Source organism: Sceloporus undulatus, chromosome 1, assembly GCF_019175285.1.
Source record: "Sceloporus undulatus isolate JIND9_A2432 ecotype Alabama chromosome 1, SceUnd_v1.1, whole genome shotgun sequence".
NCBI lineage: Eukaryota > Metazoa > Chordata > Lepidosauria > Squamata > Phrynosomatidae > Sceloporus > Sceloporus undulatus.
Window position 1 is genome coordinate 178,244,116 of NC_056522.1, and position 24,957 is coordinate 178,269,072.

A 24,957-nucleotide genomic window follows, 5' to 3' on the forward strand; every position below is an offset into this window, starting at 1 on the left:
TAATGTTGCTGCATATGTTCAGCAGGATTTAATTAAATTGGAACTGTCAGTTAAACTACCATCTTTTTAAATTTTTTATAATTTTCAGATAACCTTTCCTAAAACCTGAAAAGTACATTCAACCACATCTCCCTTTCCCCAGATACCCTGTTTGCAGAGTCATGTAGTAGTACTGTAGTTTTTGGATTCCCCTTGAAAGTAAATTCCAAAGTAGAATCAGTTCTAGGTTTTGGTAGGCCCTTGGTTAAGGAGCCATATTGGTGAACAAGGCTCCCTTGATCATCAATATGTGGAAAAGATGGTGGTGTCCCTGGCTATGTATAGCTACAGCGAACCTCAACACATTGGAAGTGAGGAAAATACTCTTATTTCAAGGCAGCATCTCTCATTTACTTACCACACTTGGTGAAATCTATAATTTTTGCTACTATAAGCATGCATAGAAGATCACCCCACTAGTGTGTAGGCTCAGTAGTGGACTCCTCAGTAGCATTTACCTTGCCTGCTGCTGCTACTTATGATGTACCAAACTTAAGTGTGGCTTCACAGTGTCATTTTCAGCACCAGTTATGCAATTATGTGGAGAAATGTATCATATGAGCTAGTGTACAATACCTGTGTACACAATACACTAGTTCACAGTCCATGGCAATTCAGAAAATTACAGGGAATACAGAATGTGTTATTAACCATATTAATACTTGATAAGTTTATGGGATTCTTTAATACTGTGGAAGATGCAGAAAATGATAGCATACATGATTCTCTCAAACAAGAGTTTAAAAAATAGCATTGCTGTAACAACTGCCTTTCCTTAGTAGCAAAGTACTTGCTTGTATCTTAAGCAGCTCTTTCTACACTTCACTAATCATTATAATTGGCTTGTCTTTTACTGCCATTAATTATATGATGTAGTAGCCCATTAATAATTATGTGAGTGCCACACCTCAGCATTTTCATCTTTAATTATAGATACTGCACTTTTATGATTCCACAAAATGGCTAGTAAAACTATTATTTTTTAATAGAAACACACTTATATAGTATATAATATAATGTACATTTACTTTGGTGTCTTACAGCATCCTTACCCTTCAGAAGAACAGAAGAAGCAGTTGGCACAAGACACAGGACTCACAATACTTCAAGTGAACAATTGGTAAGTAATTGTACTTTAATGTTTACACACAATCAGTATTCAGCCTCTGGCAACCTCAGCTAATGATTTGCATTATGATAATGCATCCCTTCAGCAGCCTTTCTTTGCTACTTTATGGTGGTAAAACCAGCTTAATTTAGTGAATGCTTTCTGTTATGAGAATTAGTTATTGTACTCCTGAAGAATGATAGATATTTGCTTTCCCACATCTTGAGAAATTGTTAGATTTCAGTGCGCAGGTATTTGTGTGTTGTTTTCCCAAGGTTAAGTAGTTAGATTTCAGTGCATAAGTACATGTGCAGTTGGCTTGAATGTATCTGTTTTAGGGCATCTTTCAAGAAATCAGTTTCTCAGCAGCCAGGAAATTATAAATAGATTAACCATTGTTATAGGTCTTTATTTCAGTTTTCAGTTTCCTTTGTATTAAACCATTATTCACAAAACTGCAATCCAGCCTGTGAGCTGCTTAAATCCCATTAAAGTAACTATAAATTAAGCAATCTGAGCACAGGATTACATCTGTGATTGAGAAAGCTGGTTCTGAAATTATTGTATAGTACTCATTTAACAGGGAGAAAACTAAAACCAGTCTGTCCAAAATCTGTGTTGAGGAGAATGGACATACACGTAAAATTAGTCTGCTTTTAAAATATTAAGCCTTCTCTGCTTCTGATTATGTGGGTCCTAAGTTAGCCTTCTCCCTATCAATATAAGACTTTTTAAAAATGATTTAAGGTATTGCCATTTGTTCTTGTACTGAAATGCAGGTTTTGTATGGTATGCCAGGACAAGGCTTGTATCTGTGGCATATTGAAATCTAATGCTGTGTAAAATTAAGTGTATCTAATTAATTGTCCTAATATTTTTAAATTAGTGTTTACGATGTAGAAACCTTATCCTCTTTGAAGTAATATCCAGAAAATGTCCAAGGCGAGCTCAAAGCAGAGTGCAACCGTTTTTTTTGGGGGGGGGGGGTGGGGAGTGGAAGAGGGTCAGTTTCTAGACAAAAGTATTTCTGTTTTTATTCAGTAAATGTCAGAGATTAATATTTCCAAGGCTTTGATTACATGGCCTAATCCATTTTAGTGAATAAATTTGGTTTACTTGTATTAAAGAACCTTTTTCAGTTAGCGTGACTAGAGACTGATGGGAATGGTTTCAGATATATTAAACCCCATTACAGAAAATGTAATTTCTGTCAATATAATCCCATGTATTCTTCAATTTAGTACTTTGGAGATAACAAGCTACTTACAATATATTTGCCTTCAGAGGATTAATTCACAAACTGCGCTATCTGTGAGACACAGGCGGACTCACATAATCATAGCTTGTAAGGTTATCAATTTCTGTGACCTTACAGCAGACTTGGGAGATCCATTTGTTGTAACCTTTTAAATATGTTGAATAATGAAATCACAGAATTCTTTGTTGAATTGTACTTCCACATTCTTATTTTTAAGACTACATTGAAAACCCATTCCCAAATAATAAAGTATTACATGTTAATCAGTAATAAGAACATCAGAATATAATACTCGTTGGGACACCTTGTTTGCAGGAAAATGTAAATATGTATCAGTATGTAATTTCTGATACTACAAGAATCATAATTGCAACCCTCCCCTCTTAGCCAAAATAGTTTCTAATCCAGACAAGGTTACTTTAACCTCCCATTTATTTAAGTAGGAGTATTAATTACATGCTTAAATCTCTTTCACTGAAATCAATAGAATATAAAGTGGTTACACTAGCTGAATCATGACCCATAGTGGTCAAACGTAGGTATAGTAGAAACATCTCCAGAATATTTAAATGATACTGCTGAGATTTTTCAGCAGGGGTGGGATATTTTGGACTTCTGTGCCTAGAAGTCCTAACTGTCACAGCTAGAGGATTATGGAGACTGTGGTTCAAAAGACCCGGAGGGCCAGAGGCTCCCACTCTCTTCTATAGAATAACTGAGAAAATGGGCTTTCTAAAGAAATAAGGTGATGGAATTGTACCGCTAATACTGTTATAGGCATACTTCTGTAAAAATGTTTCTGGAAGTTTATGATGTGGTGCTATAATAGGTTCTGTCACAGTTGTTTCCTTCTGCTCACACTTCTGTGGGTTTGCATTCACTGTTGTCTGGCTCTGCTCTGTTACTAGATGAGAAAATCTTTCTGCAAGTGGATACTCGTACTGGTAGCTGTCTGTCTGTGAATCATCCAACTCTGTATCTTTTAGCCAACTTACTAGTAAACTCTTTGAAAGCAAGTTCTCAAACATGTTCCTTTTGTCAGATAATGTTATTAGTTTTGTTCAGTTTAGGTTTTGGTGCTGCTGTTTTATTTTTCCTTTCGATTTTGCTGCTGCTATTTTTGCTAGGTGTTGTATTTTTTTAAAATCCCCTCTGTTAGCAGCCATACAAAAGAGGTTGTTTTGTTTTGTTTTGAAAGAGTGGGCTACACTTTCTTAAAGAAATATATCAGAAATGTTTATCGGCTTTAAAAACTAAAAGCGAGAGAACAGGGAAGTACAGTGGACCCTAGTTATATGCTGGGGTTCGGTTCTATGATCCCCCGTGGATAACAGAATCCGTGGATGCTCATGTCCCATTTAATATAAAGACATAGCAAAATGGTGTCCCTTATAAAAAATGGAAAAACAAAGTTTGATATTTGAAGTTTATACTTTTTCTGAGTATACGAAGGGCTGACTGTAGAATAGCAAAAGCTGGTAAGTTCATTAAAATTTCAAGAGAGTCAAGGCACTTGCAACAAAGTGGTTTCAGGAGACGTGTAGCTCATGGTGCAACATAACACAGTAGTTTCTGTTAGAGTATTGTTTCAATATTTCCTTGTCCTTTTTCAAATGATACAGTTCTGTTATACTGAGCAGGTTAGGATGATCTAGTAATATAATTTACTTTTATTCACTTGTATAAGTTGTATTAGATGATGTGAACCTATATTAGATGATGCACAACATAGTATAACCCCTGTATCCATGGGACCAAGACCTGCAGTTTCACTTACCCACCTTTGAAAAAATACATTCTTTCTAGCATTTTCTATGTCCTCCAACATGATTCTATAGTATGTTTCCAGCAGAAGCTGACTATAGAGTTGCACTGGATGACCTAGAAATGCCTATCTCTAAGTCCTCCAGTATGATTCTATGGTCACCTTCCTCTGGAAGTTAATTGTTCCAGTAGAGTTTGCTAATACAAGGACCCTTGTTATACACTGGGGTTTGTTTTCAAGATCCCCCGTGGATAACAAAATCTGTATAAGTGACAATTCAGGGCACCTTTTTTAGTGACAGGTAAAATATGAGTCTTATTTTCTTAGCTCACTCTTCTATCTTTTCTGTTAGATTTGAGCGGACATACTGAGTTGTGAATCTGTGAAATAACATGAATACTTTTATGAGCAATCAAAGTTACAGTAAATACAAGTATGTGGTCGTAAATGTTAAAAACCTTTCCAAATTATCCCCTCCAACATGAGCAATCAAAAATCAATCAGAGATCATCATGTTTAAAGGGCTGGTCTGCTTTTTTCTCGTGCTCAAGCATGATTTTATCATGCCCTTACAGATGTTGTTTAAACATTTAGCTGTGGGCTGTTTTCCCAATATAGTAAAATATGAGGAAAATACAGGGGGGGGGAAATAAATAAAAGCCAACAGGCCAAATGGAGAAAACAGTGCATGATTTTATACACACACACACACACACAGCACAGTACTGTATAATGCTGTATCATGTTTGTTCAGCCAGACAAAATCTGAAAACAGTCAAATAAACGAATCAAACGCCTTGCAAGGGAATAATCTTTAATATATGGAAGGAGCCCACAAGTCAAACAGAAAGGCTTATTCAGAATAAATAATTACATTAAGGAGCCCTGGTGGCGCAGTGGTTAAATGCCTGTACTGCAGCCATTTACTCAAGACCACAAGGTTGCGAGTTCAAGACCAGCAAAAGGGCCCAAGCTCGACTCAGGCTTGCATCCTTCTGAGGAGGGAGCTAAAATGAGTACCCAGACTGTTGGGGGCAAATTAGCTTACTTGCTGATTAGCTTACTTGCTGTTCACCGCTATGATCTTTGGAATAGCGGTATATAAATAAAACAAATTATTATTATTATTTTAAAAATATTGGGCACTCCTCTGCCAAGTAAAGTACTTCTAACATGTTATTTAATTCATCGTGCATCTTTGAGATCAGTAAAATTTATAAGTTTTTAATTTTGGATGAATTATGCCCATTCACATATACATGTTAACTTTGGTCTTCTAAATGCACATAATGTAACCGTTACAAACTGATTTCAACATTTGTATTTTCAATACATCTTAGCTGATTGTAATGTCTTTCATCTTCAGTATCCAATTGTGATACTGTACTCATTTTACATCTGTGGTCTATTTTTCTCTTAATGGGAAACAATTAGTAGTTGGTAGGTGAAAAGCACAGAGTTATCATCCCTGCCCACAATAATTAGTTAGTAAAAAGTAATTAGCTTACTTGCTAATTAGCTTACTTGCTGTTCACCGCTATGATCTTTGGAATAGCGGTATATAAATAAAACAAATTATTATTATTATTACTACTATATTCAGCTTGTGTGTTATTTAAATAGTTGTCGGATGTTACTAAATAATTAAATTAAATTAAATTATGGTAGAAAGCTCAACAAGCTGTTTGCAGGAGAGTGACTTCTTCTGAAAGGCAAAAGAAACTATGAAGGCTGCTTATGTGTACACTCCTCATTCATAGTGATTCTTCCCTGGAAAGAATACACATTTGTGAACACACTAATCTATTTAGATTTATAGACAAGTAATTGGAAACTGTGCTTGAATAAGTATATTTTGCACTGATAACAGTACTGAAGACAAGGCTTATCCCTTCTCTTTCCTTTCCTATGACTCATCATCTTTAAATTAGGCTTATGCTGGACAGTGAACACCTTCAAGTAATGGCTTATCAGGGGTCAGGCCTCTAACAAGCCTTTGAACAGAGAAGTGTCTGTTTTTTTAGGATGACATGGCCAGCCTGGCTCTCAGGGGGAGCTTTAGATAGTGATGATCTAGAACAGCGCTTCTTGAGCAATTTCTTCTGGAAGACCAACCATTCTCCCCTCCAAAGCATTCCAGGGACTGGGCCCACATTTGTGCCATATAACTGTTGTATTTGCATAGTTTACTGGAAATGAGTTGTGGACTGGCAATAGTGACTAGCACTATTCTAGAATAAGATGCATAAACACTGACATGTTTGTGCATCCTGCTCAAGAAAGATGAATTTAAAGTGATTACATTGTGCATATATTTTGGTTAAAAGGCAGTAGGACTAAGAAAATATTAGTATAGTTATGAGAGGAATCCTAAAAATGACATGTTGTTGTTATGTGCCTTCAAATCAACTCTGACTTATTGCATTCCTCTCTTATGTTTTTTCTCTCTCCTTACCACATGACATTATAGCTGCAGGAGATGGTTTGAAAAGTACATTTTTTCTAGCTGGAAAAATCCATTCAACAAAAGTCACACTTTTACAACCATCTCCCACAGTAACAGAATTGAAGCGCCATAGTTCCATGTGATAAGACACAGAGCAAGCCACTACTCTCCGGCTTCCCTTTCTTCTTTGTTTTCTTGTGTGATGAGGCTCTTTGAACTCTGATTTACCAAGTCCTAGTCCAACATTCAAACCAATATACAACACTGGCTTTCTGCTTGAGTGACATAAACTGGAGTGATCCTGGATTATAACTGCATATGCACTTCAGGGGGCATTTCACAGTGGGGTTTTCATTGATCCTTGCATCACGCTTCTTGCTACAGCTGTGAAACAGGAGGCAGGGAGTTCATGGGTGCAGCTTGATCCCCCTGGCTAGTGGATTGCTAAAGTGAAACCAGACATGTTTCAGATGCCCCCACATACAGTATCAGCGAAGGAGCAGATTTACAGCAGAGGTGAAGACTGCTCCATCTTCCCAGGGCGTGCAAAGGAATGGCTGGAACACCCCTAAGTGCACCCGCACAGCCAGTCAGAACAGAGGAGGGATGCAGATTGACCTGGGAGCCGCCACCACCCCAGCTGCTGTTGCACTCCAGGGAGAAAGTGAGGACAACGGAGCCTTATGTTCCATAAATGTGCTTACTTGATCTTAGCGTCAAGGTGCTTGACACATTTTGGGACTATAAAACAGGGTTGGGCAACTGCACAGGGAGTATATTTGCTCCATGCATCTGCTCAGTTTGTTTCAGCATGTCCAAAGTACTGAGACATAATTCCAGACACCTTTTTGGCTGACTTTTTCCTTTGAGGTTTTTTGGGGGGAGAGAGATTTGGGAGATTCTGGAGGGCTAAGAGAGGAAAACTGTTACATTTTCAGGTGATTTCGGTAACATTTAGTTGGTTTGGGGCCAAAATAATCAGACTGGGGAAAAATTAGGAGGGTTGGAGACTTCTTGGGGGCTTCAAGGGCCACATGTAGGGATTCCAAGGGCTGCACTTTGTCCACCCCTTCTATAAGATGTATTTTGTTTGTACAGTACCACTCTTTTTTTGTTGTTGTTCAGTACAAGGCAGTCAATGGAGGACCATAAGAGAGAGCATTATGGATATCACAGACAACACAGAAGCATTGTTGAACAAACTTTTAAATAATCAGCATGAAAGCTCTATAAGCTGGGCATAAACATGTGACTTTATTCACAAACACTAAATGTGAGCCCAATTTCTTTCCAGACAGGAATACCTGTCTAGGATGGAACACAGTTATCACTCTCTTCTGAATTACTTAAGTCTGTTATTTTCATACTTGATAAGGCATTTGAATCAGTTGCTCTATACTTAAAATTTCATTATAAAATTGTAATTAATACATGGATATGAAAATTTAGAGTAGCCATTGAGCAGTATGTTTTATATTAGCAATGAGAAGATAACTAATTTCAGCCTGCAAACAACTGTTGATATGCACTTATATATAATTGTTGATATACACTTACATACAGTATATAAAAAGAAAGGTCTTTCTTTAAATAATGTACATCAACATTATAGAAATTATTAGACTAACAGGGATCATTCTTTGATCCAAGTGTATAAAGAAGGAGAGTGCATACATATCATTTGTAAGAGAAGGAAAACTTTAAATGTTGCTTTGTGCCTTTAAGCCATTACCATCTTATGGTGACCTGAACCCCAAGCTATTTTTCCCTTCAGCATTTTGTTTCTATAATGAAAATTGCCTTTGTTTAAAAAACAAAACAGATAAGACAAACATTAACAGGAATTATATTGCAGGGGGGCTGGTGGTGAAAAATTACACTCAAAAGCCAAGGTTTTCAGTTATTCTTACAAAATCTCTCCTATGAATATTTTCAAATTATTTGCCTCATTTGGCATTTTCTTGCTTCCAGAGACCTGATCTCTACCTATTTTGAGCCAATAGTTATTGAGAGCAGCATGTAGTGATTAGCCATTGAGAACTGAAATGCCAACAAACCGAGGACTCTTCCCCCAGAGAGCCTCTCTCTCACTTACATCATAAACTTGCTTCAGGCTGAGCCTACATAAAAGGAACTGCATTTTGAGTGGTTAAAAAGTCAGCTTGAAATATTAAAAATGGGGCAAATGTTGCCTCCTTGCTGGATAAAACAATTTTCTCTTCGTAGGAATGAAATGGGGCCAGAGGCATGTTGGAAGGAAGAACACTTGACAGTGTACATTTTGCTCAACCAAGTCCTATACTGTTTACATATTGTATACCCAAAACCTGTTATTTGTTTAAATATAAAATGGAAAGTAACATTACTTTTCCTGATGAACAGATAATATATAACAGTAAGATGAAATATGTTCTTGCCTGAAATATAGGCACTCCTAACAACATGATCCTTGATCTCCTATATTTCTCATTTTGTTTTACAGTAATTATATAATATATATGTATGTCATATATATATTACTGTATATATAAAACAAAATGTGGAATGTGGAAGATCAGTGTTTTGTGGGTGAGTGTGACAAAGTTCAAAATCACAATCTGGGGTCTTGTTGCACAAGTGGCTGAATAAAATAAAGAATAAACAATTCTTTATTTTATGTACTATAAGCATTTATACCCTGCCATTTACCCCAAATGCTCCTTGATCACATTATGAAAACAGTCAGCCCTCCATATCCACGGATTCTGTATCGACAAATTCAACTATCCACAGTTGAAAATACTTTAAGAATACACATATTCTAAAATTCAAACCATGCATTAACCATTTGATATATGGGACAACATTTTACTCTACAAACACAACAGGAGGGTTTCACAAACAACACAAGAATAAAATAGAAGGGAGCAACAGACAATGCACTGGATTGTGATATATCAAGGGAATAATATGTCCATGGAATAATATACAGTAACCAAATAGTTGTAATTCTGAAAAACACTGAAAACTCATACAAGGTTTTGTAGAGATCAGTGCATCCCAAACTGAGCCCATATATTTCTTCAGGCCCTGACAAACCTTGTTGCAGTGAAAAGACTTCTGTTAGTGGAGGCTGGCAGGAAGTTCCATAATTGGTAAATTAGTACTTTCTCTGATGCCAAGATTTCGTACCATGGACAGTAATAAAAGACAGTAGGAAAGGATTTTCTAAGCTTGAACATGTTAATACTCCCCATTAAAATTAGGGCCACATAATACCAAAATAGACGGTGTTGGCCAAATCAATATGAACGTTAAAGCAAATATCTGAAATTGTAGCAGAAGGTCCAAAACAAATAATTACATTTTAGTGCATAGAAATTTGGCCCCAGCTTGTGCATGTTTATTTTTAGCAAGGGATTCTGCCTTTTACATTGTGCATGTAATGTTTATTGTTAACATGCAAGATATTAGTATGTAAGAGATCACGTGCTGTAGTGTTTTGAGTATCAGACTAAGACCCTGGAGACCAGGATTTGATTCCCCACTGGCCATGGAAACCCATTGGTAGACCTTGTGCAAGTCACACACTCTCAAACCCAGAAAATCCCAGTTTGCCTTAGAGTCACTGTATGTCAGAAACAACTTGAAGGCACACAACAACAACATGAATATTTTGCAAATACACACAAAACCAAAAAAGAAATAGGAAAGAAATAAAAATAAAACCAATTCATGCTAACATTAAGAAGGATAAAAGAATCTTAAATCAATAGATTTATTGCACAGGCAATCTGAAAATTATCTTGATAGAAATGTGTGACACGTCAACAAGTAGGCAGGCAGAGCTGCAAGATCTTCAGACCACTGAGTGGTAGTGAATGTTTGTCTTTCCATGGATTCTTCAGACAGACAAAAAGGACAGGAGCATAGCGTGATGCTCCCATCAATGTTGCACGATTTGGCAAAGATTTTCAGATGACGTTGTGTGACATCATGATAATCCTGCCATTATCCCATGAATAAAGATGGGTTTTCCAGTGTCTTTTCACTCATGAGACTTTCCCATCCTTTTTGCCCATCTGAAAAAGCCCTATGTATAAGAGACCCTTATTGCATGAGAAAAAATGCAGTCAGTAAGAGAGAGAGAGAGAGAAGTGGGATTCCCCTTACTTCCTTACCTCTCCACATGCCATCAAAGCATTTCCATTCTCTTGCCGAGGGAGACTGTCATAAAAACATGTCTTTTTGCCATGCTGGAAAAAATCCATTTGGCAAAAGTCATGCTTTTATTACTGCTTCTCTTGCAGAAAGGCACGGAGAAAGCCACTTCTCTCTCACTGTGTCTTGGCTTTCTTTTGTGATACAGTAAAGCTCTTAAGGGCTTGAGCAGATGGACCAGGAAAGCACAGGCCAAGCCTGTGCTTCCCTGTGTTTGCACAGTGACGGCAGCTATTCACACACCCATCCTTGCACCAACTCTGGGCCCAGGACCAGAGCGCTACTCCTTACCTTGCTGGCTGTCAATTTGACTGAGAAGCCCCCCAGTACCCACGTCTGATGCAGAAACAAGGCATCTGGCTGCACCCATGTGGCCAGGCAGTTTTGTTTCCATGACAGAACAAAGCAGCAACTGGAGGCTTCTCAGTAGGATTGAGGGCTGGCAAGGTAAGGAGCACAGGCTGTTTGAACAGCACAGTTTTGCTGCAGAGATACTTAGAAACTCTGCACAAAACCAGGTGTTAATTCCCCTGAAGGGTCAGGCCAGATCCTCCAGATCCATGCTTGGATGGGCAGGATTGGGCCTGCTCTGCTTCTTCTCCTGCTCCAGGGGTTTTGGCCTCTGTCATCTGATTTAGATGACGTGAGGCCAGCCGGGGAAGCCAGGCCTTTCAGCCCATGTGGACAAACCTCTAAATCTGTTTGCAACAGTATAAGAGTAGAGAGTTCCCCCTTTGGACTCCATATAACTTAGCATTATATGAAACCAACTTGAAAACATTGCATATCATCTAATTGTCCAAGTTTGGCATGAATAGTTCTGATTTTTTTCAGCTGCTTTTAAAATGTTCTAGATTCTTCTTCCTCTTTCTGCTATCCACCTTTGCCTTTTGCTTACTCTAATGATGTAAACTGAGTTTAGAGTGAAAAGCATAACTCAATTAACTCAGCAGCAGTGGAAGAGAAAAAGAGGGCCCTTCCCAGCTGGCTCAGGCAAAAAGCAAACTGCTGCCACCTCTCTTAGCTCCTTCCTCATAAATTCCTTTTACAGTTGGCCCTCTCTAATCATGGATTCTTTATCCACTGATTTAAGGATCCACAGCTTGAAAATATTCCCCCCAAAAGTATATAAATTCCAAAAAGCAAGCCTTGATTTTGCCATTTTATGTAAGGAACACCATTTTACTATCCATTGTATTTAATGGGAATTGAACATCTAAGGAATTTGGTTCCCACAGGGTGTGTGTGTGGAACTAAATCCCAGAAAATTCTAGAGGCCCACTATATTATCATAACCACATTCTGATATTGCTTGACTACAATTATCTCAATTTTCATCTGAGATTATTGAGAGTATGGCTTTGCCTTTTTCCACTACAGTTCTCAGAGCTCTCTGGCTTTCCTAGCTGGGGTGGCTGGAGAACTCTGGGAGTTAGTATTTTTTGTTTGTTTGTTTCCAAATTGTGTAATAAACATCTGTGTGTATCAAAGAGCTATCTAAGATAAAGACAATTTAAATAATAGATTTCTACTTCTACTGTGTTAAGACTCCCTTTAACTCTTAGTAAAGTTTCAAAAAAAAGAAAAGAAAAATACTACTTCTTAAGTACAGTTGTTCTTTTCTTTACACAGTACTTCCATTTCCAGTTGTCTTCTTCTGCAATATCCTACCATAATTTTTGCTAGGGTCCCTTTGAACAAGCCTGCATACAGGTTTTGAAGGAATGGTGGACTCTCTAATCTGTTCATTATTATGGTAACATATGGTACAGTAGGTGATGACCTCAGTAATACTTATAGATTGGCTCAAGCTGGACATTCACAGATCACCATGTTTCAAAGCCTCCAACATAATGGTCTCTATTCTCCAATTCATTCTGATTGGGATTCTTTGCATAATTTTAGCAGCCTGTTTTAAATTTTGGATTTAATTACCCATACCTCATCTCTATACCAAGGCTGTGCTTCTTAATTAAATATTGCATTCAGGTCAAAAGCAAAGAGCTGGAAAATGCATAATTTCTCAGTTGAATAAATGACCAGTTCAGCACCATGTCTAAGAAAAGTTTAGACATGGAGTACTAACAGGACTAAACGCACTTGGTTTTCCAGGAAAGAGCTAAAGGTCCAAGATGTTTCAGGGTGTCTTATACCCTGGCCATTAGGATATGTCTGCTGTCTCCCAGCTTCCCAGTTTCGTCTAGTTGGGTTGCATTATTATTGTTGTTGTTATTATTATTATTATTATTATTATTATTATTAAGGAATGGTGGGGAAGAATACTGTCACTTGCAGCCCTCCAAACACACATCAGTATGCAAAATTAAATGCTGCAGAAAATGGTTCCCTGACTACTGGTACATTTCCAGGCAGAATCATACATGGCTTTGGTCCAAAATATCTAAAATACTATATCTCCATATATGAGCCAGCCTGAGGTCTAGGACCTTCAGGGAAGGGCTTTCTCTTGGTTCCACCACTATCGCAGGCATGTTTGGTGTGAACACAGGAGAGATCCTTAATGACTGCTCCCTGTCTATGGAACTCCCTACTACAGGAGTTTAGCCCCATCCCTCCTCTTTTCCCATATGCAAATGAAGACCTATTTATTTTGGGGGGGGGGGGGCATTTGATTAATTTTAAATCATATGACAGAACTATGTCGAAAGTGGTTTGCTGTATGTGCTGACTTGTATGTTTTTGATTATGTTTTAAATTTAACTTTCTGCTTTTAATAATACGCCTTAATTTTTTAAAACTTTTGCAATGTAACATTTCTATTGTAAATTATTATAAACTATTGTAAATTATTGTAAAATTATTGGATCCCATGGAGGGAGAAAGGTGGAATATAAATTCAATAAGCAAACAAATAATTATAGTAGAAACATATCCAGTTTAACATGGAAGACTGAGCACTCAATAATGTAAGATTGACTATACAAATTACCATTCACCATGTTGAACTGAGACACAGTACCATTCGTTTTATCCACAAAATAGGTTGCAGTCTTGTGATCCGAGGATATAGCTCATCCTAAGGGCAGAGGCAGGCTGAATTCTAGGCTATTCACTGCTAGAAAGGTTCTCTTGGGTGACAAATTGCAGATGTACTTGAAGTTATGAAGAGCTTTCTCTGCCACTATAATCTCATTGTTACACCCGTTGCTATCTGTGCTTTTCAGCCCAGGTCCATTGTCCCTGTCCTTCAGTATCCCACTCATCTTTTATCCAGCTAAATGCCTTTGCAATCCAGGGATTCTTTTCACATTGAAGCAGCAGGAAAGGAAGGCTTGTTGGAAGCCTATTAAGGCATAAGGCAGAGTGGTGTTTTTAACCATTTATATTTATATAAGATCCCTGAGAACTGAGGTGTTAATTTTTATAATCTAAGGGCCCTTGGAGCTGTTTAATAATGGTAGCCCATGCAATATTTAGTTTTGGTTTTGCCTTTGGCTGAATAACACACACACACACAAATCTAATAGGACCTGCAGCTGCACAAACCATACAGAGATGATATTGCTTAATGCATAAGAGACTGAGATACAAATCAAGGTAATCCAAGATTCAAAGTTTATACCTACCACAAATTTACCATTGACTTTAGGTCATTCCCTTCACTCTCAACCTCAATTTTGCTTGTCCAATATGGATTTAATAATATTGATACACCTTGTCGGGTTGTTATAAGCATTATAGCTGAAGAATAAATGTGAAGTCCTCTGAAACGCCGATTAGTGCTTATTATTCTTACTGTTATTGTTTTTAACAAAACATTTGCATGTCTGCTTGGACACATAGACACAGAAGCACACACTTGCAAAATCAACTCTGTAATATAAAATGTTCCAAATCAACCCTGGAATGTTCATAGAATGAAATACTGAATGTTGTCAAAAGAAGTTACTTGCTCTGCAACTGCTCACGGAAAGTAATATGAAAGCTCTTTATAGTACTTGAATTTAGCTTATAGAAATTCAACAGAACAGTTGCTGGATCTGTGCAAAGTACTGGAACTCTATTATGAACTAAGAAATTTATAAATTAATTAATAAAATGAAGGTAGCAGCTATCCTCAGACAGCTAAGAGATGCACACTACAGCTAAAATGATATTGTTGGCCCTGGTTTCCAGGGACATGGTCTGCATATTTATCTATGATTTTCCTGTTATCTCATATCCTAGCCAACAAGTAAGAATAATCATTAAGACTATGGAGAACTATGGCTAACAACAACTGCCAACTAGTTTTCAGTATTACAGAATAGGCCACCATGTTTAGAATAAAATTTTTCAGGGGGCACATATAAGCTTTGCCCCTAAGTCTCCACGTTCTTCACACAGTTCTAGAAAGACTGTCTTTTGGAAGAGGCCTAGATACCCTTTGCAGACATTTGTGATGTAATGTGTGAAAGATTTAGAGGAGCCTGCATGGACTTGTGTGTATATTCCTGTCTCTTCCTACATACTTTTAGCCCACTGCTGTTGAGACAAATATCTGATCAGACATCAAATTAACATAGCACCAGGAACCAAAGTTCATTGTTACCTGTGCTTATTAGTATTAGCCTCTAGGTGTATTTTGTTGTGTAGAATCAGTTCATCTTTTAACCCTTATTATTATTGCTTGTGTGATCAGCTTTTTAGCCCGTAGCTGTATTTTGTTGTGTATGTTTTTACAGTAATTTCATCTTTTAAACTCTGTTAAAGTAGCATTTACAACAGTACATAAGAGGTTATGTTGACAGTCTGGAAGCAGAAAAAGACGAGCCAGTCTTTGATAGCACATCTTGATTTAACTTTCTCTTGATTTAACTTAAGGCATTTTTTTCCCTCTGTATTTGTTGCACTGGATCAAGGTGTTAAGGAATATTTTTTTCTTATAAAAAATAATTATGCTTCTTTCACTGCTGCATTTGGAAGTACAGCAACTGTCTCTTGTTCAGCTTCATAGCGAAAGGATTTAAGGTTGTCACTATATTGTCATTATTGCTTTTATTGTTAGGTTCCATGTGTGGGGATTGCATTAGTGCAAGAAGAGTTTGAATCATTGTGCACTCTGAATGGTTTGTGTGTGTGTGTGTAGTGAAAGCAGCAACTAACAATGCATTTTACTGACAAGTGTAGTTTTATGAGTACTTTGCCCACAGCTTGGTGCAAATAATGTTGTCCTTGACCCTCTTCCACAATTCTCTAGAGTGGCAGAGCTATGCATTTTGGTGAATTTAGAGGGGAAAGTGAATTATGGGATAAAAAAGTTTTCTGAAGTGTTCAAAAGAAGATCAAGGAGGACAGTGACAAAAGATGTCTCTCACATGCCTGACTCCTAAAGCCAGGATTCTCCAGGCATACATACTGGGTGTACATACCTGATCTAGCCTCATCCCTTCTATCTCTGCACTTGATATGCTTGGTACATTATCAAGCTGTGCGTGTGAGAGAATATGAACAGTGTTCTCCAGCTTTAAGGAAACTTTTTCTGAATGCACGACATGAATACATTTTGTCGGGTCACATAGTAACATTTAAAGTCAGGAGCTATATTTAAAAACTAAATTGCAAAGCAGTGCATTAGCCCCTTACATTAATGAGTGGCTTTCCATCACAAGTTTTGCATAAAACTTTATCATTTACTCTTACTGTTCTTATATAATCTTTACCAACTGTCTGTGTGCAGTAAGTTGACAAATATTCTACTAATGCTAGAGAACAGAGTAGGGCGGGGTGGAAGAGACTGGAGTTCCACTGATAACTTTGATTGATGGACTTGCTGTGATTTGAGTAAATTCCAATATTATGTTTCTGAAATGGGTAGTAAGGAGGGAATGGCATTTCCTCCCACCCTGCCTCCTATTGTTAAATGATGTACTGCATTTCCAGACCTGAAGTGTCTTCATTTCTATGGAGTAGTAAAATTGGCTAAGCATGACACCATAAGGTTGAACTTTACATTAACTTTCTTTCGAGAAGATTACAGTTTAAATCCAACTGCTGTTTCCAGCAAGAGTAGGCCCACTGAATCAGTGCTGAATACATAAATTAACATTTAGGTAAATCCAATTTCTTCAGTTGCTTTTGTTAGATTTAGGTGTAAGGGGTTGATTTTGCAAATAAGAGAGGAATTGGGAGAATAGGTTATTGATTGATGTGAGTTACAGATCACAGTAATTTCAACAGCTGATTTTTCTTTTAATATTTGGGTTTCATTTTAGCAAACTGAACAATGTGATTACATTAGAGAACGCAGTAATTATTTTTTTACATAACAAAACTGTGATGTGTTAAAAAGTAAACGTTCATTCAGTAGCTCTGAAAAATAAAAAAGTCATAATTTATAAAGGTAACTTTATTTTGAATTCCGAATGTGTAAAAATGTGGGGATTATTTTTAATTGTTCACGTTATAATTATTTTGTTGTTGTGTTGTTATTGCAGAGCTTGGCAATACCCTCCTGTTGTGTTATTATTAACACAACTCTTGTTGTGTTATTATTGCAAAACTTGGTAATAAAGAAAAAGTTTTTTTAAAGTTAAAAAAAGAACTTGGTAATGAAAAAAAAGTTAGTGTTGCTATATATTTAATATTCCAAATGCCCTAAAGGCATCAGATCCTGCCTGATCTTGGAAGCTAAGCACAGTTGGCTCTGGTTAGTCTTGGATGGGGGACCAGCAATAAATACCAGGTGTTGCAGGCTATGGCGGGATACAAACCGCCATATAGTACGTATTGTATCCGCACCCCCCTAACCCTAGTACGTATACAATACGTACAAGATGGCGACGCCCCTTCCACATCTTTACGTACTGCCATCTTTACGTACTGGACATATAGCGTCCAGACGTGTCACGGCGCCTATGACGTCGAGAATGCGCCAGCGGCGCCTTGCGACGTCATAGAGGTGCCGCAAAAAGAAGCTCCGAAATGGAGCTTCTTTTTTGCTCCGCGCGGGAGCCGCGTGCTTTGGCTGCTACGGCTCCCTCGCGGAGCAAATGGCGCCGGCGGGGGAATGCCGCAAAGCGGCGGTTTGTATCCCGCCTATATTTCAGTGGAAGGAACTGGATAACCACCTCTGAATATTCTTTGCCTGAGAAAACCCTCTGAAATCCACAGGGTAACTTTAAGTCAACAAGCAATTTGAAGGCACATACATATACACACAAAATCCAATAAGAAAGTTTCACTTTCAAACATTATTGACTCTGATGTTTGACTAGAATAAGAAGCTGTAAACATGATTACAAGGACAGATTGTTATCCATTTTTTTAAAAAAAAGATGCAGTGTAATGGTATATGTTTTATTAGTTGGCAGTTTCTACTTCATATACTTTTCTGTGTTTCTGCAAACATCTGAAATAGCTACATATACATTTCTAAAAGGTTTCCAAGTGACAGCAACAAATCCATTTTGCCACTTACTTGGAGTACCCTTGTTAATACGCAAGCCCCTGGCCGTCATCCTCACTTCAGCCTTTGGTGTGAAATTTCCAAGAAACGTCATGAGACTTGAGGTCTAGCATGCAGGGCGTTGTGAAGATGCATATTAGAAAAGAATGGGAATTGAAATTTTAAATATCAGTTTGAAAGCTAGGTATATTATTTTGTATGAATTCTTATTTGAGCCAGTGTATACTTTAGAAGTGGTAGATCAAATATTCTAAAGCAAAGATGCCTTTAGCAGACACTGATAGCAAGGGAGGGCTTTGTTTTATTCAGATGACTGAAGTGTGAATGACTGTGTTCCAAAAGAGACAAGAGGGGTGATTTTTCACTGCAGCCAGCAATGCAAATGGCTACAGAATGAGAAAGCGGAGAGAGAGGGGAAGAATACAGCAAGATGGGAAAAGGGCAGATCTGTGTAAAAACTGTCACCCTGGCTGCACTATGAGACTACTAAATTGTAGTCTTTTAGAGTGGCTTTGTGACCCCATGAAAATATTCGCTTTCTGGCTGGCAACATTTTCAACCATTTTCAGGCCGAGAGAATGGTGGGGTTCTCCATTGTCATCCCTAGTTCTGCTGCCTCTCATTTAGAGGAAACAAAACTTGTACATCACAGTGGAGCTGAAGGTCAAAGTTCAAAGGCAGGTTGCTGCATCACTGCGTCTTGATCTGAATCTTATCCATGTGACCAGAGACGCGTAGTGCTCTCACAATGGAGGGACCCGGGTTGGAAAGAGGGAGTGAGACTTGGGAGCACTAGAGGGGGAGGGGAGAGACGGGGAAGAAAAACTGTAACAAGATGTATCCTGATCAGTTCTGAACAAGGGGAGTGAGTTCTATTTTTAAAACGGATTCTGCTTTCTTGAAGGCTAGCAATTGTCACAAAAATTCTTCTTTTTTACATTCCTGATAGTTTTGTTACCCAACACACAGGCCCTAGAAGCAACCGGCTTTGATTGTCAGAATGCCACAAAATTTGATAATGTTTACCAGTGTTATGATCTATCTAACTTGCTGCTTAACAACTGATCCTAATTACTGCATTTGAAGGCTTTACGGCAGCTTTGTCAGCAGACAAAGCATATGTGTAGAGATAAATGTACCTCAACAGATGTGTATTTGTGATTGTAACATGCCATAGTCCTCTAATCTGTTTTCATGGGGTTCCTACACCGGAGTGCTTTCTGCATAGGAAAATTCATATTTTTATTATTATTATTATTATTTGCAAAGGTAGAATGGTTAGAACTGTATGAGGATTTGAAGATACTGGAATGAATGGTGACAAGAAACTTTTGTGCTTTGAGACAGCAGACAGAGAGTTGCTTCCAGGTTGAGGACCCTTAAATAAAAATTGGAAAGTGGTGCTGAGGCTCACTGAATTTGGGTTACTTAGGATGACATGAAATGCAAAGACTGAAAGATTTAAAATTTAAAGAATTAAATTTAAAAGTTTGAGACAGAGCAGGAAATTTTTGTTGAACTCCCTGTTACTTTTACCTTTCATACACAATTTTGCAAGATTTTCAGTGTGTGCAGTCTACTGGATGTCTACCCAGAAGTATGTTGAATTGAATCCAGTAGGCATGTATAGCAAGTTCCCTAACCTCATGTACTTTAAATGTAAGATTAGAGGAATTATAGTTCATCATAACTGGGAGGTGGATAGTGTGGAAGACTTCAGCTTCGGAGCGAATTTTCATTTGAGATGTTTTGCCCTAAAAAGGTTGCTCTGGTTTTTTAAATGAAATTGTTTTTCTTGTTAAGAGCTGTAAAGTATTGTAAATATATTGATTTTTGACTGGGTTTTCTTCAAAGCAAAAACACTTGTTTAATGTAATGGGATATTTTAAGTTGTAAAGGAAGAAGACGAAGAAAACCTTTCATTGTGTCTCTTCTTTAATGCACAGAAGCTTGGAATTTACTATGATGCAAAGTAAAGTATTCTGTTACAAAGGCAGGGAGGATGGAACAGAAGGTTAAAGGGTATTTCAGAAACAAACAGCTGGACCAGTTTATTTAAACAGATACAAGGATTGGGAGCTGACCTCAAGTTGACTTCTAGGAGGAGGAGCAAGAATGGCATTTTATTACTTTGCCCAGAAGGAAAATGTTCTTTCCTCTGAAATCACCCCTAAGGCACCCAAACACATGGACAGTTTTCCAGGAAAGCTGCTAAATACAAACTACACATGAGAATGCTTAAAGTGCAAAGATAAACTGCAAAGTGTTTGTGTGCACAACAGTTTGTTGAAATTCAATGGTCATCGCTTCAAACTACAAACCTGAAATTATTTTCAACGGAATCTCCTGTTATTGTTGATTTTAATCAACAGAAGAAGAAGAAAAAATTTCAATGAGGCAGAGAATTGTCTGTTTTAAATGTTTTCATTTTTCTTCATGAAACATTCTGGATTTATATGATTTTCTTCAATGATGGTGCATAGGTGTTGGCCAGTCTTAAATAACTATGGCTGCATCTCTCCTGCAGAAATAATCTGGTTTGACACCATTTTATCTGCCATGGCTCAGTGTAATGGAATTCTGGGAATTGTAGTTTGATGTTGCAACAGAGTTCTCTGGCAGAGAAGGCTAAATGTCTCACAGAACAACAGTTCCTAGAATTCCACAGCATTGAGCCATGCCAGGTGGTTTCAAACCGGATTATTTCTGCAGTGTGGATGCAGGCTACCTCAAAAGAAATTTTATCATTATCATCAATCATTATTATATCATCTTCATATACATGGAGGATGAATGCTAGTTTCACATGGATTTATGGCTCCAACAATATACTGCACAAATTGATCAAATTGGTGAAAATTTCTCAGTGTACTATGTGTGGAATCCATAAAGAAAGAATTAAGTTTAAATTCTTCCATTGCAGTTAATCTGAATTCATTCTGTGCAAAGTTGGCACCCAGTTGGGAGCATCTTTGGGCCAAGCCACCTTTAATTTGCCCTCCCAAACTGTAAGAAGTGCCTAGGCAGTCTTCTACCTATATTTACCCCACTAAGGGGCTGTGCAGACTGGCATCTTTGGCTGGCCTAGAGGTGGAGTTGGAGCATAGCATCTACATGACTCATGCTCTGACTCTGCCCCCTGGCTGGAGTGACACCATACACCACACCACACAGTGCGTGCTGTCATGGTGCTCCTCTGGCACTGCATCTAGATGATGCTGTGTCAAAGGAGTGTCATAAAGCTGCAGCACCCTTTGCAGGGTGCAAAAAGGAGCTGCTTTTTGTGGCTCCTTTTTGTGCTGTGGAAAGGCCAGATTGGGGCTATGGCATGTGGTTGCCATGGCCCCGATTTGGCAAAGATGGAGGCAGCTGCAACAGGCCCTAAGTTCAAATCTCCCACCTGCCAACTGTGGGGAACCCTATCCCTACATAATAGAGAAGAAGTAGGCTTGCAGATGTTCTGGTTGGGGAAAGTACAAAGCATTTGGATGCCAATGTCAGGTACCCAGTCTTAGTATAACTATGGGGGTTCATCTATTACTACTATTGTGTGTCACTTTGCAGCAACTATTATCTGCTGCTTCTAGAGTATGACATTTGTCACCCCTGCCCAAAATATTTGCTATCGCTGCTATCAGTCATCCTCATGGCCATTGTTCATTAATCTGTTAGCAGACTTTGCAGGCTTGAGAAACGCAACAGGAACCTGGCTTTAGTTTTTATACATATACATCAATAGTCCCATGTGACTGAACCAAGATGGCATTGCAGTGGTATCTCTGCTTAAGCCTAGTAATGTTAGTTGTTGAAATGGCCTTATACTGGAAGGTTAAAAATGATATCAGAAAACTGTCAGTAATTCTATTAAGACATTTGCCCTGGCAATGGGAATTATAAACACAGCAGAATACTTTGTATGTATAGTTCCAGGGTTGGTGCAGTGAACTGGTTGGAATCCCAGTGTTGGTATAAGAGGTTAAAGTGAACCTTTTATCTGGGTTGGTTAACACTGTATATTTCCTTTCCTTTCCATCCTTTTAACAGGTGTCTTCATAGGTTTCTGAAAGTACTAATCACTTGCGAGAAAAACAGAGTGTCTAGACAAAAGTTCATGGTTCTGTAAAAGTCACCTCTGAAAATGAAGCTTCTCTAAACACACCAAAATGGTGCTTCTCCAAACACTGCAGAATTGGATACACATACTTACTAGTTCCTGTATGTGATATTCTCTTTGTACAGCTGGCTACCACCTAGAAATTTTTTCCTGGATTGTTGTAACTAAATGAGGGGAAAGCCTCACAAGGATAAATGTAGCACACAAAAATGAAAGAACACTATGGACTTCTAGTAAAAAGAAAAAGAAAGCTTGTATCTTTTTAGTTTTCCTTTGAGAGCTTTGTGAAAGCTGCTTTCTGAATGCATTTTCTAATTTGTCATGGCATAGGATAACTAATGGAGAGAAAGGTAGAATTTTTTAATTGCCTATTTCACGTTGGTTTTTTAATATAATGAGAGAGGAGAATTGCTATAACCTTTTGCTCACAACTCTGATAGTCATGCTTAGTGCAACATAATTACAAAACGATTTTAACATTATAGTGCATACTTTTAAAGAATTGTGTTGGGGTAAATATAAAAACAAATATAGAGTTGATGGAGCTTCATCCAAAACGTTTACAACACAGATCTCTGAAACTTAGATGTGTGCAATGTTTCTATATGTTCACTGGACCAGGTTTATTTTTTTATTATGTGATATGAGGCCAAAGAAATAAAACACGATTGTTATGTTTCCTTTTAAGATTTCTAAAGGGCCAGGAGCATGCATTGTTGATCTCTTCAAAGATGTCAGGTTCTTATCATTCATTTGATTTGAACAAGGCTCTTCCCACCACATTTTGTGCCCAACATTGTAATGTTTAAGATGGGATACATGTAATAATCACCACATTTACAAATATTGGGAAAGCTTCTTGCTTGATAAATTCTGTTGCGTGTGTATGTGTTCTTGTGCTCTCACACAAGTACACATCTCTACAAAAATGATATAATTAAAATTGTATTTGATTTCATAGTATTGTTAATATTTAAGAACCACGGTCTTCAGGGATGTGTGGAGGGGATTGTGCTTGAAGATACAGAGGGACCTCCTTATCCACAGAGTCTTTATTCATGGATTCAACCATCCATGCTTGAATATATATATATATATATATATATATTCCAAAAGTCAACCTTGAATTTGCCATTGTGTATAAGGGACACTATTTTACTATGCCATTGTATTAAATGGCATTTAAGCATCCACAGATTTTGGTATCCATGCAAAGTCCTGGAACTAAACCCCAGCAGATACTTAAGGCCCACTATATCAATTCAGCACTATTGAGAAGAGGAGACTTGAATTATGGACCGCACTTTTAAAATCCATTGCTAGAAGACAATGGCTGGCTTGTGGGTTGGAAGTACTGTGGAGGAATATTATTTCATCTCAGCCAGCATAGTAGAGATAAAAGACCTAAACTTTTAATTAGACATGGGATCGCCAACACAAAAAAAAATTACTATGCCCATGTTGACATTGTTGGTGGTTGCAGTGCAAGAGGTTTCCAGATTTAAATCATAGAACAAATGCATTTATAACATTGGAACTGTTCCCCAATTGCCTTGACATTTTTGCTGAAGGTTGAAGAGCAACAGCATTTGATGAAGTGAGCAAAATGAATGTGATGTTCATTGCCCTTTGGTTTATGATTTATCATTCACACTGTGAAGTTATATCTAGCCCTTATTAACTAGCTTTATTTTGCATATTATTAATCAGTTATTACCTTTGCCGTGATAATTCAAAAACTAACCAAGTTTAGTTAAAATTTCCAGAATATACATTCTAGTGAACATTTTTAATTGCCTCCTATTCATCTGCACCTGGACATGGCAAGCCCCCCCTTATTTCAGTAGCAGAGCTATTACAATTGAACAAAATGTTTGTTGCAAATGTTCAGCCCTAGCAAGAGAAAACAGCATTATATAAGTTCCATTACCGTACATCTATGCCCTCACCTTGACCCCAGACTTTGCATAAAGAGCTGAAATGGGGAAAGTGCCACCGAATCTGCAAGGAATGCATTGCTCTGACGTCCAGGAGCAGTGTGATAAAACTCCAGACATGTTCTCATTTGATGGTGAGCTGCCATCACAGTTCATTATCTTAATAGTAGACATTAAAACAGAATTATGTTTTCAAGAGGCAGGGAAAGTTTTGATTAAAAAAAACCAACTGTAAAGAAAACAAATTACTAGGGAAATGTCACTAATTGCGTTGGGTGTGGGAGGTAAAGCGAATCCGTCCCTATCTGGGTTGGCAACTCTTCCCCAGCAATTTTTCTTTTGTCTCATCTGAATGGAAAGGAATGATACTGGCTTTGTTTCCTTAAAACTCGGTAGATTCCCTTATGAAAAGGTGAAATGGAAAGGTCCAATTGTGGTGAAATCTGTATGACATTAATCAACTCGCAACCCCAAAGCTTGTATTTTCAAAGGTCATCAGAGGTTACAGATTGCGCAGCACTTGAATCTACAGGCAGACCAACCTCTGAAGAGACACTGTAGAATATCAGAAGTTCTCAGTCAAGGCAAATTGTATTCTTTTAAAATAATAGCTCACTGTTCTTTCTTGTTTCAGGTTTATTAATGCTAGAAGAAGAATAGTTCAGCCCATGATAGACCAGTC

At 37.8% G+C, this 24,957-nt stretch overlaps 1 protein-coding gene across 1 annotated transcript in view; it reads left to right on the forward strand.

The window, feature by feature from the left end:
- LOC121925652 (homeobox protein Meis2-like) overlaps positions 1–24,957 on the forward strand; it is a 144,217-nt gene that overhangs the window by 111,574 nt on the left and 7,686 nt on the right. Inside the window, exons 4-5 of the mRNA XM_042458051.1 lie at positions 1,083–1,159; positions 24,910–24,957. The exon at positions 24,910–24,957 is cut by the window's right edge and continues 11 nt beyond it. Coding sequence (XP_042313985.1) covers positions 1,083–1,159; positions 24,910–24,957 — 125 coding nt within the window. The remainder of the gene's footprint in view (positions 1–1,082; positions 1,160–24,909) is intronic.